The following is a 17,542-nucleotide window of genomic DNA, read 5'->3' on the forward strand; positions in this document are numbered from 1 at the left end:
TATAAACACAATTCTACATTAAGTTTTGTTTGTTCTTTTCCTGAATCATATTATTACAAGGTTCTAAAATATATATATATACAACAGTGCCCTCCACTAATATTGGCACCCTTGGTAAATATGAGCAATGGTGGCTGTGAAAATAAATCTGCATTGTTTATCCTTTTGATCTTTCATTCACAAAATTCTAGCCTTTCATTTAAGTAATACAACTGAAAATGGGGGGAAAGCTCATTTTGAATTATTTTTTTCCTAGTTTACATTGGCACCCAATTATTGTAACCTCCTTTTCCCATGATAACAGCTCTGATGAGTTTGGAGAACACCTGACAAGAGATCAGAGACCATTCCTTCATGCAGAATCTCTCCAGATCCTTCAGATTCCAGCTCCATGTTGGTGCTTCTTCTTTCTCTTCAGTTCACTCCACTCATTTTCCATAGGGTTCAGGTTAGGGGACTGAGACGGCCATGGCAGAAGCTTCATTTTGTGCTCAGTGACACATTTTTGTGTTGATTTTTGTATTGAATAATTGTCCCAATGGAAGATCCAACCACAGCCCATTATAAGATTTCTAGCAGAAGCAGTCAGGTTGATTTTTTTATCTGTTAGTATTTGATAGAATCCATGATGCCATGTATCTGAACAAGATGTCCAGGACCTCCAGCAGAAAAATAGGCCCACAACATTAAAGATCCAGCAGTATATTTAACTGTGGGGGTACATTTTATCCTGTGTGCACCAAACCCATCTGGTGGGTGTCTTTTTTTTAGTTTCATCTGACCATAGAAGATCCTGTTTGAAGTTCCAGTCTAGTCTGACAGCTGAATATGCTGGAGATTGTTTCTGGATGAGTGAGGGGGGATTTCTGAGACTTAAAACTCAATTAATCTCTGCAATTCTCCAGCTGTGATCCTTGGAGAGTTTTTGTCCACTCAAACTCTCCTCCTCACTGCGCAATAGGACAAAATAGACACATGTCCTCTTCCAGTCAGATTTGTAACATGTTTAGTTAATTGGAACTTAACTATTGACCTGATGGTGGAAATGGGGATTTTCAATGCGTTAACTTTTTTCTTACAGCCACTTTCTATTTTGAGAAGCTCAATCTTTTGCTGCACATCAAAACTATATTCTTTGTTTTTTCTCATTGTGATGAATAATTAAGGGAATTTGGCCTTTGTGTTTCCTCATGTTTATACTCCTGTGGAACAGGAAGTCATGGCTGGACAATTTCATGTTCATGATCACCCTGGTGTGCTAAAAAATGTAAATATGAATGGGAATATATTTCATAGAGATATTTTACTCATAAAAAATTCTAGGGGTGCCAATAATTGTGGCCAACGAGTATTGGAGAAAAACATTTATTTCATAATGTGAGTTTCCCCCCACTTTCAATTGTTTTACTTTGATGGAAGGTTAGAATTTTGTGAATTATTTTTAATACAGATCAGAAGGATAAATAATGCAGATTTATTTTCACAGCTGCCTTTGCTCATATTTACTAAGTGTGCCAATATTTGTGGAGGGCACTGTATATCTCTCTCTCACACACACACTGCAATCAACCTCAAATAATACACACACACACACACACACATATATATATATATACATACACATATACATATATACACATACATATATACATATACACATACACACACATATACATATACACATATTTATTAGGGATGCAACAATACAGTTAGCCCACGGTTCAATACATACCTCGGTTTTCGGTTCGGTTCTGATGGCTTGACACAGAGTGTTTTTTTGTTATTCTATGCTTAGGCAATAGGAACAGGTAGAGGTTAAGAATAAAAAATAAAAACGATTTATTTCAATACTCCTTTATTTTACTTAAAAGCAAAGAAAAGTCCACTAGTTCCTAGTGTATTGTATAATTAAACATTTTTTTATTTTAAAATTAACACTGACATCTCACAGCTGCTGGTAGCCCATGTACAAACTGGGGAACACATGAAAATAAACATACATGTGAAGTTAAGTTAGTAAACAAACTGACCATTTCAAATAAACATACTTGTACTTCAGTAAACATAAATAAACCGTCTTAATTAAACTTAACTGTACTCCAGTACAGTATCCTTCATTCAGAATGTAAAGTGCAATTTCACTTAGGTCAGCTATCTATTCCTGTATTTTGAGGTTCTTCTGTAAAAAGATAAGCCTGTCAACATTCTCTGCAGCAAGGCGAGAGCATTTTGCACTTACAATGTCCCCGGCAGTGGAGAAAATTCTCTCACTCGCAACAGAGGTTCCTGGGACACAGAGGTGTTGTTTTTGCTACATGGGGGAACTTGCATTCATTTGCTTTCCACCATATGAATGGATCAGCATCCACATGAATACTGTCTGCTAACTTGTATGTGGTGACTTCCTCCTCAATGATCTGGGGAAATGGCCTACCCTGCTGTTCCTCAGTTTTGAAAAGCTCCCCAAATACCTCTGACATTGCGGTCTTCTTCTTGGGAGGGGGAGAGGATGGATTGTCTTCCTCTGTGGAGGGCACAGGATTCTCCACTAGAGCCTTTGCATCAAAGAGAATGATCCTTTAGTATAATTATTACACATATAAGCACACACAGCTCAGAAGCACAACCATCTCCAGTGTAACATGACAAATGTGAAAATTATTTTTAGTCATTTGTAATGGCTGCTTTGGCTTCTTTGACTGTTGCACTGTCCTGGTCTCCTGGTGACATGGATTTGAGAATTATCTCTTTCAGAGGAAGGATCATTGATATAGTGGGGGTTGTTTCACTGCTCATGAGAGTTGTCACTGTTTACAGTGGAGTGAGGACCTGAATCAGTTCTTCTGCCAGTCTCTGTTTGCTGTCATTCAACATGGTTATGTTCTTGACAGACAGCTTCAGATCCTTGTCCAGTAAGGCAGAATAGATGGCGGGCTACTGTTCAATGTATCTTTCCAACATGTCATGTACTTTATTCCACCGAGTTGTGACATCATGAATTAACTTGTGTCTGGGCAAGTTTAACATCTCCTGCTTCACAGTCAAAACATGGTGGGCTTTGGTGCTTTTGTGGAAAAAAAGTCACTATTTTTCTAACCCTCCCCAGGAGGCGGGACACTGTGTTGATTGACACTGCTTTCTTGGCTGCTAGGTTTACAACATGCGCAAAATAACTTATCTGTGTCCCCAGCCCATCAGCTTATGGACGTTATCTGTGGTGATTGGGAGTAACATATTTGGCCTCCTCAACTTCCACGTATTCACTGCATTTGTCAACTCTTCTGCCAAATGAGCGCTTGTATAACTTTCATACAGGGGAAGGGTTTGGAGTACAGTGCTTTTCATTTCCCAATCCGACATGTAGTGAACAGTTACAGTGAGGTAACTCACGGTTGCCCGCGAGGTCCAACCATCTGTGGTTAGAGCAAGGCTCTGTGCTTTACCAAAGACTATAGAATAACACAAGACGTGTTTTGAATGGGAGAAAGTGTAACGTGCAATATGGCGGAATAAGTCCCGCCTTCTAAATAAGGGCCAATTGCCGACTGGTAAAGTCATCGCGTCACTTCAGCGGCCGTTAGAAAACAGTCAGACGCATTTAGGTCATTTTTTTTTGGTCATGATTCGAGCGTTTAGAAACTAAATTTATGAGCCGGTTGTTGTTATATTTCATTGATGATTTCAAATATGAAACTTAATCGTAAGGTTGGCGAACAGTTTTGGAGAATTTGAGGTTTCCCCATTCAAAGACATTGCATGATGCCCAGGATGCCCGAGAGGCGTTTCAAAGATGGCCGCCTTGTGAAATGACTTGTCTTAAGCCAATTCGTACACAATACTGTTTCGTGTGTTTTCATAGAGGTCGGGAATTATCTCGGTGCTGAAAAAAGTGTGAGACTGTAACGTTAGTCTGTAACGCGGATCGAGTGTTTTTATAAGATGACAAAAGCCCGCATCTCCAATCACCGAAAACGGCCCCACTGCCTTTGTTATTTTTATATGTCTCTCGGAACCAGTATGTATGCTGGAAGGATTCAGCGACTTTATTACCTGCTCTGCTATCCTGCCTTCAGACAGTGATATTGCTGGGTGATGGCGCCGCAGATGTGCAGTCATGTTGGAAGTGTTTCCGTTTGAGTAGGCTACTCATGTAAAACAATGCTTGCAGACAGTCATTTTTTTGTTTACCGTTTTTTCTTCCTCGGCATTATACTCAACGGCAAAACCGAAATGTCTCCACACCACGGATTTGAAAGACGCCGGCGCCTCCTCGTACTGTAGCCTCACATCACCGCCGCTCGCCATGTTAAAGTGTGGAATCAATGACGGTTCAGCGCACCCTAACTTTAGAGCATAGTGATTGAATATTTACTCATGGGGAGGAGTTTCCTCATCTCAGCTCGTAGACTTACAGGCACACACAAACAGTCAATTCGGAGAGAAATAAAACGCACATAAATTATTTAAACGTAAAACCGATAAAAAAACGCAATTCACAAGCGCGTATTGAACCGTGGATGTCGTAAGAGTGCCCCAGGGATGATGCGTTATTTGTAGGCCAACCCAGAAGTTAGCGGTGCACGCGGGTTCCCTCCTTCTTTTACTGTCTATGGTTCCCTCGGTTGAAAGCCGATGCATTTTTCCCATAGACTTTTGGAAAAAGTTATAACTGGTGTGTTTTATGTCATAGATCAAAACGTGAAAGTATTTAGAGGCTTTGTTAACCACAGACCTTATTTCAGGCGATTTAGCAAAAAAACCCATAGACTTTACGGCATTGGAACCGGAAGTCCTAAAATGCTAACTGGCTTCCGGGTTTTGCCTACAAAAATGCGTCATCCCTGGGGCACTCTAATATATTGAGAATTGTGGCATCCCTAATATATATATAGAGAGAGCTTTAAAATACTGAAGTATACGGAAGTATATGACAGTGTTAAGGATTTTGTGAAAGAGATCTCTAAATTTCTGAAAATATTTTACAAATTAAATTATGTAAAATCTTGTCCCCCCCCCTTAAAAACACATTTAAATAAGCTTATAACTAAATATTCAAATAAAACATGACATTAAGACTTTACGTAACACTGACACTTTTTTGGATTTATTACACATGCAACCTTTGCTGTGCAATTCAAGTTGATACTTTATATTTAGCTGAGTCAGGGGGGTGTGTGCCTGTGGTGTCTGTGTTTGTGAAATGAAATCCAGGGGGTGGGCACAAACCTCTCAAACACTGTCTTATTAAACCCTTCCTTCTGGAGCCCTTGCTTTGAGAGACGGCACTAGCACGTCTTTCATTTGCCTCCTTTTCCAGTTCCCACTGCCATCAATTTCTGGAATACCTGAACTATGTCAAACATAAACACAACTGGTGTGGACCCGACAAACATGGGGGTTGGACGGGCCATTGCTGTACTGACGTCAGGTGGTGATGCCCAGGGTAAGTAATGATCCCCCTCTTAGATATGAGCTAGTGCCTATGGTTTTCCAAGAGGGTGGTTAAAAAAAATTCCTGCGTGGACAATTAGATCATAATTCATTTGGTGCAATTTTTGGACTATGTTTGTTGTATACTTAATGCAAGAGAGGTTCTCTGATCAGATATGGTAAAGTTATTTATATTTTTATAGACACTTTTTGTATATATTATATTTATAAATATATATATATACATATATATATATATATATATATATATATATATATATATATATATATATATATATATATATATATATATTATAAACAATAAAGAAATAAACAAAAACATAGAATCTATCTGGAATATGGCAAGGAATTGAATATAACAATAATTGCACTGAATTGGAAGACACAATAAATACATATTAATTTACAATTAAATGAGTTAAATACATGTTCAGAAGCAGAAAAGAACACAATGTACGGACAAAAATAAATCTTCTGTAGTCTTTTGATTGGCTCAACTCTGGTCCATTAAAGTCAATACTCTTGTAGCCTTTAGCTTTAGCCTGTAGCTCTTGTACCCGTCTACCTATTTCCATAATTGAAGGCTAATTTTATCTCCAGTGACCTTCTTCTGAAATGACAAGAGGTTATGGTGAGTAGCAGGCTTTTCCACAGCTGCTCACTGTTGAAACTAGAGACACAACATGATCTGAACACCTTTAGCTTTAGTGTTGAGTTGCAGAATTAAGTTATCTCAGACACTCTTGTTAACATAATTCCACAATCCGTGGGATGAAATGTCATGTGAGGCGTCTCTCTTTACTTTCTCTTTACTTTTTGTATCTCTACAGTTAAAGATATGATTATGATATAAGAACAGACAGTTTTCTTGTCTATTTCAGGGATGAATGCAGCAGTGAGGGCCACTGTCAGGGTTGGTCTTTACACTGGAGCCAAAGTCTTCTTTGTCCATGAGGTATATTGTACTTTATAAGAATAAAAACAAAAGTGTCCATGACAATATCAGTTAATAATATTGTTAAATATCATGTCTGTTCACTGTTTACAGGGCTATCAGGGATTGGTTGACGGAGGGGATCATATCCGCCCCGCTACATGGGAGAGTGTGTCCATGATGCTACAGCTGGTGAGCTTTACTGTCAGATGCTAGAATTTATTACATTCAGTTATAGGGTTTTTAATTCAATACTATATACAACTACTCATTTGCTAAAAGAAAAAAATATGCTGTAACTTAAGGATGCACCGATATGAAAATTTTGGTTGATACCGATAACCGATAACCGATAATTCTTTATATTTGAAAGCTAATAGCCGATATATTGGCAGATAAATCTAAATCCAAATTTTTATATAATTTTTGAAGTCTCACCATTAAAAGCAATGTCCCAATCACACAATTATAATGTTCTCATTATAATATTAAGTAGCTTATATGACAGACTTGTGCTGTACATGTTGCACTTAACTGTATTTTCCTTTTTGAAGTGATTTCAATCATATTTCAAGCAATTCAAAACCATAATTGCGGATAGTGGGCGTCTGAAGTGTCTCAGCTGAAGGAAATCCATCCATTATTTATTGGCTTTAACATATCAGCCAAATATTCTTATCGGGCCCATAACGATAACATTAAAAATGAACATATATCAGCGAAACCGATATGGTGGTTGATATATCGTGAATCCCCTCTGAAACTCATTAAAGATGACACTGTTTTTCTTTTACGTGCACTATTCTTTATGAAGTGTCCTGAATGTCTGCTTTCTGTCTGTCTGTCTGTCTGAAGGGTGGTACAGTCATTGGCAGTGCCCGCTGTAAGGATTTCCAGACCAGGGATGGGCGTTTAAAGGCTGCCTACAATCTTGTCAAGCTAGGCATCACTAACCTCTGTGTAATTGGTGGTGATGGCAGTTTGACCGGTGCCAACATATTTCGTAGTGAGTGGAACGACTTGCTGAAAGATCTAGTCAGCAAAGGTAAACAACGATCTGTACTGAAGATACTATTGAAACAATTTACTGAAACACATTAAATTGTGTAAACATAGCCTGTGTACATTTTTCTTTACTGTCTGCACAATATCACCCTGTCAGGGTTAAAGGGTTAGTTCACCCAAAAATGAAAATTCTGTCATTAATTACTTACCCTCATGTCGTTCGACACCGGTAAAACCTTCGTTCATCTTTGGAAAACAAATTAAGATATTTCTGTTGAAATCCGATGGCTGAGAAAGGCCTCCATAGCCAGCAATGTCATTTCCTCTCACAAGACCCATAAAAGATACTAAAGGCGTCGTCACAAAGTCAATCTCACTACAGTGGTTCTACAATCATTTTATGAAGCGACGAAAATAGTTTTTGTGTGCAAAAAAACTAAATAACGACTTATATAGTGATGGGCCGATTTCAAAACACTGCTTCCTGAAGCTTCGAAGCGTTATGAATCAGTGTATCGATTCATGAGTCGGATCGCGTGTCAAACCGCCAAACAGCTGAAATCACGTGACTTTGGCGATCTGAATCATGAATCGATACACTGATTCATAACGCTTCGAAGCTTCAGGAAGCAGTGTTTTGAAATCGGCCCATCACTATATAAGTCGTTATTTAGTTTTTTTGCACACAAAAACTATTCTCGTCGCTTCATAAAATGATTGTAGAACCACTGTAGTGAGATGGACTTTGTGATGACGTCTTTAGTATCTTTTATGGGTCTTGTGAGAGGAAATGACATTGCTGGCTATGGAGGCCTTTCTGAGCCATCGGATTTCAACAGAAATATCTTAATTTGTGTTCTGAAGATTAACGAAGGTTTTACAGGTGTCGAACGACATGAGGGTAAGTAATTAATGACAGAATTTTCATTTTTGGGTTAACTAACCCTTTAATTTTGCATTAATCTATACATTATCTTATATATACACTACCATTATTGTCATGATTATTATGTTTCTAGCATGTTATATGTTTGGCAACAGTTCTTTTAACCCTTAAAGGAGTGTGTAGCCTTTCATTTCTTAAACAACCATGTAAGAAGACACATCATGGCCATATTCCAGGATGACAATGTCAAGATTCATCAGGCTCAAATTATGGAAGAATAGTTCAGAGGGAGCATGAAAAATCATTTTCACACATGAATTGGCACCTCTGAGTCCAGACCTTAAATTCACTGAAAGTCTTTGGGATGTGCTGGAGTAGACAGAGTGCTCACCTCTTGCATTGTCAATACAAGATCTTGATTGACAAAAATGTACCTCTTTAAAGAGATCAAGCACTCTGTAAAGTCTACTCCAGCACATCCCAAAACTGTGATACATTGTATTTTCAGGATAGAAATGCCAAAAGAACAGCATTTATTTTACTTTTGTAACATTATAAATGTCTGTACTGTCCCTTTTGATCTATTTAATCCATTAATTTCTTTCAAATAAAAAAAAAAATCTTACTGACCCCAAACGTTTGGATGGTGGTGTAAACTGAATTGTCCCTCTGCACACAGGTAAGATCACCAAGGAAGAGGCCAAGGCTTCATCTCATCTGAATATTGTGGGTATGGTTGGCTCTATCGACAATGACTTCTGCGGAACGGACATGACCATCGGCACAGACTCCGCCCTACATCGCATCATTGAGGTGGTGGACAGTATCACCACAACAGCACAAAGGTCACAAATAAGTGTAACTGGTCAAATGTCAGCAATACATGTTATTTTGTGTAGACATTTGTTCCTAAATTGTGATTCTGACCTCTGCTCTCACCCACTCTCTCACCCACTCTCAGCCACCAACGTGCTTTCATCCTGGAGGTCATGGGGAGGCACTGTGGGTAAGAATGTGCTTGTGTGTGTGTTTGCAATACACTGAAGTGAGAATATGTATGCAGCCGAACTGAAGTCGAGACCCAAACCCAGAGCAAAAACAGACCTCCTAACACCCAGATCAAATGGTTTAGATGCAGGAATCTAACATTTAATTGACTGAGCTTGCATTTCCCATGAGTTGTTAAATACATTTGTGTGTGTGTGTTTCAGTTACTTAGCTCTGATTACTGCTCTTGCATGTGGTGCTGACTGGGTGTTTATTCCTGAGATGCCCCCAGATGACGGGTGGGAGGAGCACTTGTGCAGAAGACTGACTGAGGTACAAAGCAATAGACAACACACAAACACACACGACATGGCGTTCTAAAAACGCGGCGCTCAATTTAAAATCCCTTCAATTTTAAAAAACGCGCCTCGAGACCTTGCGTTTTTTCCCCATTCCACTGCCCACATCTCGTGTTTTTCAAAGCAAAAACGCATTCTGTGTGAACTAGCCCTTAAAATAGTTAACCGTTTGGGACTGGTAAGACTTTTTAATGTTTTTGAAAAAAGTCTATTAAGCTCACCAAGGCTGCATTTATTTTATCATAAAAACTGTAATATTGTGAAATATTCTTACAATTTAAAATAACTCTTTTTTATTTATATTTAATTTTAAATGTCATTTATTCCTGTGATGTCAAAGCTGAATTTTCAGCATCATTACTCCAGTCGTCAGTGTCACATGATCCTTCAGAAATCATTCTAAGATGCTGATTTGGTGTTCAAGAAAAATGTCTTATTATCATCAATGTTAAAAAACAGTTGCTGCTTAATATTTTGTGGAAACTGTCATTTTTTTTCAGGATTCTTTGATGACTAGAAAGATTTTATTTGAAACTGATTTTTTTATTTATTTTTTTGTAATTATTTAAAGGGTTATTCACCAAAAAATGAAAATTCTGTCATTTATTACTCACCCTCATGTCGTTCCACACCCGTAAGACCTTCGTTAATCTTCGGAATACAAATTTAGATATTTTTGATTAAATCTGATGGCTCAGTGAGGCCTGCATAGACAGCAATGGTACTTCCTCTTTCAAGATCCATAAAGGTACGAAAAACATATTTAAATCAGTTCATGTGACTACAGTGGCTCAATATTCATATTATAAAGTGATGAGAATATTTTTTTGTGCCAAAAAAACAAAATAACGACTTTTTAACAATATCTAGTGATGGCAGATTTCAAAACACTGCTTCTTATGAATCAAAGTCACGTGATTTCAGAAGTTTGGTGGTTTGACACGTGATCCGAATCACTAATTCGACTCAAAAGATTCATAACGCTCCGAAGCAGTATTTTGAAATCGGCCATCACTAGATATTGTTAAAAAAGTCATTTGGGGTTTTTTTTGGCGCACAAAAAATATTCTTGTCACTTTATAATAATAAGGTAGAACCACTGAACTCACATGAATTGATTTAAATATGTTTTCAGCACCTTTATGGATCTTGAGAGAGGAAGTACCGTTGCTGTCTATGCAGGCCTCGCTGAGCCATCAGATTTAATCAAAATATATCTTAATTTGTGTTCCGAAGATGAACGAAGGTCTTAGGGGTGTGGAACGGCATGAGGGTAAGTAATTAATGACATTATTTTCATTTTTGGGTGAACTAACCCAATTGAATGCATCCTTACTATATAAAACTATTAATTTCTTTAAAAGAAATTGTTCTGAGCCTGAACCTTTGAACTGTATGGTAAATTTACTGGAAAAGCAAAACTGTAAAATAATAACTCTTGATATCAGAAGTTTTAAGCATAAATCTAACCAGATGTAGTAAGGTTTGCGCTTAAATCAAGATTTAAAAAAAACAAAAACAACAAATTTTGCTTATAGGGCATTTAAAATAGCTTTATTCAAGACTTTCTTACAAATATTTTGGTATTATTATCTTGTTACTGGAACACAAAACACAGTAGGCCTACTGATAATGATTCATAATTTTGTCTCTCCTCAAACAGACCAGAAATGCAGGTTCTCGTCTAAATGTGATCATTGTGGCTGAGGGAGCGGTCAATAGAGAAGGGAAGCCAATCACCTGTGACCAGCTAAAAGACGTAACTTAATCCTTATCTTACTATACTACACATGCTCTTGAAAGAGATGCTCTAGCATAGTGGTGTAACTGCTGTCTATAAGTGTGTTTTGATTACGTATATCTGTTCTTATTCAGCTAGTGACAAAGAGGCTGGGCTTTGATACCCGTGCCACTATCCTTGGACATGTGCAGAGAGGTGGCACCCCCTCAGCTTTTGACAGAGTTCTGGTGAGTCCCTCCTCCTTCACATTAGGTCTGATCAATTACGTTGATGCGTCGTTCCAGCCCTACTTTACATTTTCACAAGAGTTTAAATGTTAATTTGTATATCAGGGCAGTAGGATGGGTGTGGAAGCTGTAATGGCTCTGCTAGAAGCCACTCCAGAAACTCCTGCCTGTGTGGTCAGTCTCTCTGGAAACCAGGCTGTCAGACTCCCGCTGATGGAGTGTGTGCAAGTGGTGTGTATGCATACATTTTTGTCCATAAAATGATCCCATGATGGAAACCCTATATGAAGCATCTGACAGAACCCTTTAAGGTTCTATATAGAACCTTTTCTTCTAAGAGTGTGTAAAGATTTTTTTCATGACCTTCAAAATTCTCTACTACTTCTAATTCTTCTTCAATATAAAGACCAAGGATGTCACTGTTGCAATGAATGAGGGTCGTTTTGACGATGCTATAAAACTCAGGGGAAGGTTTGTTCAGAAATGTCACTTTTCTCTCTATCTCTCTTTATTATTATTATTATTATTGTTAGCATTGTAAACTTGTATTAATATTCAGTGATATGTCTGCGTTTGTCTCTGCAGAAGTTTTGAGAATAACTGGAACACATATAAACTCTTGGCTCATGTGCGCCCCCCGGCGACAAAGGTGAGGAGATTCAAAAATGTGGGAGAATTAAATTTCGTATTACTTTTAATTCATCCATTTATTCTCATTTTTATAATGTGTTTCTTCTTTGTTCGCCTTTTAATTCATCAGAGTAACATTAATGTGGCTATTTTAAACGTGGGTGCTCCCTGCGCTGGCATGAATGCAGCTGTACGGGCAGCGGTCAGGATCGGTCTCATCCAGGGTCACAACATGCTGGCGGTTCATGATGGCTTTGAGGGTCTGGCTGAGGCAAAGGTAAGCAACATGCGTTGCTTAATGAGTAATCAGCCTAATGAGTAATCTCTTTATGGTTTGTTTTTAGCTAGCCAGGAAGGTTTTCTTAACGGCAATAGAACATTTAGTTTTTGGTTCGTAGAACGTTATTCTGTTATTTTAACATTCCCAATACGTTATTTTTTGTTTTGTAGAACGTTATTCTAACGTTACTCTAACGTTCCCAGAACATTAGTTTTTGGTTTGTAGAATGTTATTCTAACGTTACTCTAACGTTACCATTACGCTATTGTAACGTTCCCAAAACGTTAGTTTTTGGTTTGTAAAACATAATTCTAATGTTATTTTAACTTTCTCATAATGTTATTCTAACGTTCCTAGAATGTAAGGTTTTTTTTTTTTTTTAAACTAACATGCATACTTTAAAAACCATAGAATGTGTTGAAGTCGTTATATGGTGCTGAAGAAATGTAAAATCTGTGTATCCTACTCCGTGAAAATCTTACATATTAATGGACAAATTTAATCTCATTTAATCTTCCATATGATGGTTGATGTCTTCGGATAATTTTTTATGAATTAAACAATAAAAAACAAGTTTTGGTTTGATTAATACTGATTAGGCATCCATACAGATCCATCTTCCATACCGATTGTACTTATATGACTGTGCTGGATGATTAGGCTACTGACCTACAGCGGGGTAATGACATCGGAATAAAGACGTTAGGCGAACGTTATAATAACGTTCCCATAATGTTAGTTTTTGGTTTGTAGAACGTTATTTTAAAATTATTTCAACGTTCCCATAATGTTATTATAACGTTCCCAGAACGTTAGTTTTTGGTTTGTAGAACGTTATTCTAACGTTACCATTACGTTATTCTAACGTTCCCAAAACGTTAGTTTTTGGTTTGTAGAACGTTATTCTAATGTTATTTTAACATTCCCATAATGTTATTCTAACGTTCCTAGAATGATTAGTTATAAAAATAATAACCATTAGGGAAAGTTCTGTATAAGTTATTATTTTTTATATATTTTTTTTAAATACCCTGCAAAGTTATTTTATGGTTGCAAAATAATAGCCTAAAATAACCGTTAGGGAACGTTCTCTGTTATTTTTAGGTTATTTAAAAATAACCTTCCTGCAACGTTCTGGGAATGCTGTTTTATGGTTGCAAAAAATAAAACCTAAAAAGAACGTTCTCAGAATGTTATTTTTTGTTCTCAGAAAAACCCCAAAACAAACGGAACCAAATACTAACGTTAGGGGAATATTCTGTGTTTACTGGGTTATTATTGTGCCACACAATATCTTTTTGTGAAAACTCTGATCCATTTTTTTCAGGATACTTTTAAAAATAGAATGTTCAAAAAACAGCATTTATGTGGAATATAATTGAAGTCTGTCTTGCAATTTTGAACAGTTAAATGGATCATTGTTGAATAAAAGTAGTAATTTCTTTAAAAAAAAAAAAAAAAAAAAAAAAAAAAAACCCAATGTAGTGTTGTCATGTCCTGTCTAACATAATGTTTAGATTGAGCCCATCACTTGGAACACTGTTGGAGACTGGACAGGGAAAGGTGGTTCTGAGTTGGGAACCAAAAGGTACTGATCACTTCAGATGTTCTTTAACATCATTTATAAGTTCTGCAATACTTGAAAACATTTCAATATTTTTCTGTTTATGCAGAGTATTACCTGGAAAGTACATGGAGGAGATCAGCTTGAATATTGCCAAGTACAATATTCACGCTCTGGTCATCATTGGTGGTTTCGAGGCAAGTGATGAAATTATATAATGTCCATGTCCTATTCTGTCCACATTTTGGTCAGGTCATATTAAAACTGCTGTCTTCACATTTCCATTTTCAGGCATTTTCGGGTGGACTAGAGATGGTTCAAGGCAGAGAAAAGTATGAAGAGCTGTGTATTCCCATAGTGATCATTCCTGCTACTGTATCTAACAATGTGCCTGGCTCAGACTTCAGCATCGGAGCTGACACCGCCCTTAACACCATCACTGCGGTTAGAGATACAGCACACACACTGTCTACATTTTAGGGATGCACAGTAGATCAATACCATACTGATTATCAGTCAGTATTTTAAAGGAATTCATTCTTTTTTTCTTAAAAAAATATTTATCTATATGTTTTGATTTTACTGAAAGGGTTAGTTCAACCAAAAATGAAAATTATCATGCGTCAGGTCAAAGTTCACTCTTCCACCGAAACTCAAAAAAACAGTCATAAGGGTCAATTTTTGCTGAAAGCTGAATAAATAAGCTTTCCATTGATGTTTGGTTTCCATTGATATTAGGTCGAGAGACACCTATTTGAAAATCTGGAATCTGAGGGTGCAAAAAAATCAAAATATTGAGAAAATCACCTTTAAATTTGTCCAAATGAAGTCCTTAGCAATGCATATCCACTCACAATAATAAGTTTTTAATATATTTACAGTAGGAAACTTACAAAATATCTTCATGTAACATGATCTTTACTAAATATCCTAATGATTTTTGGCATAAAAGAAAAATCGATAATTTTGACCCATACAATGTATTGTTGGATACTGCTACAATTATATTGTGCGACTTATGACTGGTTTTGTAGTCCCGGGTCACAAATACCGATATTTTTCTTACAAAAACTCATCGCTTTGCTTCAGAAGGCCTTTATTAATCCCCTGGAGCTGTATGAATTACTTTTATGATGGTTGGATGGATGGATGCGCTTTTTTGGGCTTCAAAATCTCAGTTACTATTCACTCCCATTATAAAGCTTTGAAGAGCCAGAATATTATTTAATATAACTTGTGTTGTATTCGGCTGAAAGAATAAAATCACATGCACCTAGGATGGCTCGAGTGTGAGTAAACTCTGGGATAATTTTCATTTTTGGGTGAACTAACCCTTTAAATGTAATCTAGGCTGTGATGCCTTAATGGACTTATTGCATTAAAATAACAGATTTTATGGAAAGACACTACAGGCATTTTATCAGTTATTGACCTTAACATACAAAAATAATTATCATCTTATTAGTATTGGTCAGAACTGTAATACTGGTGCATCCCCAGTATATGGTTATTCTGTAGTATCCTCACATGAGGCCCCTTGTAGACCTGTGACAGGATCAAGCAGTCGGCGGCGGGAACCAAGCGCCGCGTGTTCATCATCGAGACTATGGGAGGATACTGCGGCTACCTGGCCACCATGTCTGGTCTCTCTGCAGGAGCTGATGCTGCCTATATATATGAAGAGAAATTTGGCATTCATGACTTGGAGGTAAACATGCAACTCAGAACAAATAGCAAAGATAATGGACTCAAAACAGAACTGTTCTGTTTAAATTTCTCCAAATAAATCATGTTTACAGACTAATGTGGAACATCTTGTTCAGAAGATGAAGACCACTGTTAAGAGAGGCCTTATTCTCAGGTTTGTTTGTTTTTACCTTTGAGATGAGACTCCTTCAAGGAATAACTAAAAACAGCATCTTTTTCATGCATCAGTTACTACAGCAAATAATAGTTAGAACATGAATTGTTGAAATAAACATGTTCTTAAAAATGTTCATGTAGAAATGAAAACTGCAATTCCAACTACACCACTGATTTCATCTTCAACCTGTATTCTGAGGAGGGAAAGGGTGTTTTTGACTGCCGGAAGAATGTCCTCGGCCATATGCAGCAGGTTAGATGTAATAAGCCCTGTTTTTTTTAATGCATATTACGCATGCACATTGATTAGCAGTTGTTTTTAAGTATTTTGTCTCAAAAACATTCTTTTTATAGGGTGGCACCCCAACACCTTTTGATAGAAACTTTGCTACCAAGATGGGTGCTAAGGCTGTTCTCTGGCTGACTGAGAAGTTGAAGGAGTGTTATAGACATGGTGAGAAATAATGCGGTCTGATAATTCCTTATATTTGCTGTCATCTGTGGCAAATCAGTCAGCTCGAAACCACTGCTACTTTTATGTCGCTCATATTACATCGCTCTCTTGTTTCATACAAATGCAGTATTAATATTATTGTAAAATTGTTGTGTTCTTTTTGTTGATTTGGCCTATCTTTTTGTACAGTCGAATGGACAAATTTTTCTTAGTGGAAGATTAAATGTAATATACACTACCGTTCAAAAGTTTGGAGCCAGTAAGAGCTTTTTTGGGAGAAAAAAATAAATAAAAATATTATTTATTATTTTGTGACAATGACTTCACTGTCTGTACAGGGCGAATCTTTGCTAACACCCCGGACTCTGCATGTGTGTTGGGCATGAGGAAGAGAGGACTGTTGTTACAACCTCTGGCTGAATTGAAAGAAGAGACAGATTTCGAGTAAGAATCTTCCATTTTCACATGCCATTACATGCATATCATTCAGAAGTTTGTAACCCCACTATTTCATTACAATATCAAAAACTCTCTTATCTCTTTCCCCCAGACACCGTATTCCAAAGAGCCAGTGGTGGATGAAGTTGAGGCCTATTATGAAGATCTTGGCCAAGTACAAGATTAGTCTGGACACCTCTGAACATGCTCTTATGGAGCATGTCATAAGCAAGAAGCCTCCAGTGCAAATGACCCTCTCAAAGTAATCATAAGCAAAAATGAGAACAGACAGATGTGACTACACAGAGTATCTTAACAAACGTGTGAAATGACAGGTGATCATGAATGTATCTACTTATAGAATTATTTGTTAACCTGTCTGTGTCTTATTCTTTCATTTTGTTTGTATTTATAGTATTTATGGTAATACTGTATTGCAATATACAAATTAAAATAATTATTATTAAATGCCCTTGGTTTTCTTTTATATATCTATATTTTAGTTTACGAAGGGATGTAAAAAAAAAAAAAAAGTCAATATACGAACAGTTTTTTGTAGTAACATGCATTTTTCAACCTTCGTAAATCTTCAATGCTGATAGTGCTTTAGTACATTCAGGCAGTTGATTATGTACAATTGTCTGCTATTTCCTACATTATCAATTGCTAATGTCATGTTGCTCAAAATGTGTTATATGGTTCTCTGTTGAATAATCTCACCCC

At 37.0% G+C, this 17,542-nt stretch overlaps 1 protein-coding gene across 2 annotated transcripts; it reads left to right on the plus strand.

The window, feature by feature from the left end:
* Nucleotides 1–5,250: 5,250 nt before the first annotated feature.
* On the plus strand, nt 5,251–17,192 carry pfkma (phosphofructokinase, muscle a). 2 transcript variants are annotated; one of them, XM_067370378.1, is made up of 22 exons: nt 5,252–5,443; nt 6,333–6,406; nt 6,500–6,577; nt 7,241–7,430; nt 8,956–9,121; nt 9,238–9,282; nt 9,488–9,596; nt 11,286–11,381; nt 11,498–11,590; nt 11,696–11,821; nt 11,997–12,061; nt 12,176–12,239; nt 12,351–12,497; nt 14,018–14,088; nt 14,174–14,261; nt 14,356–14,508; nt 15,608–15,772; nt 15,864–15,925; nt 16,069–16,180; nt 16,282–16,381; nt 16,720–16,825; nt 16,932–17,192. In XM_067370378.1, exons 1-22 carry the CDS (start codon nt 5,353–5,355, stop codon nt 17,083–17,085), a joined length of 2,355 nt encoding a protein of 784 aa, XP_067226479.1. In that variant the 5' UTR covers nt 5,252–5,352; the 3' UTR covers nt 17,086–17,192. The 2 variants fall into 2 exon arrangements, 1 of the variants encoding a protein (XP_067226479.1); XR_010892797.1 differs by lacking the exon at nt 16,932–17,192 and having other exon boundaries at nt 5,251–5,443; nt 16,069–16,187.
* Nucleotides 17,193–17,542: the final 350 nt, after the last annotated feature.

The sequence above is a fragment of the Chanodichthys erythropterus genome, chromosome 20 (genome assembly GCF_024489055.1).
Source record: "Chanodichthys erythropterus isolate Z2021 chromosome 20, ASM2448905v1, whole genome shotgun sequence".
Taxonomy (NCBI): Eukaryota; Metazoa; Chordata; class Actinopteri; order Cypriniformes; family Xenocyprididae; genus Chanodichthys; species Chanodichthys erythropterus.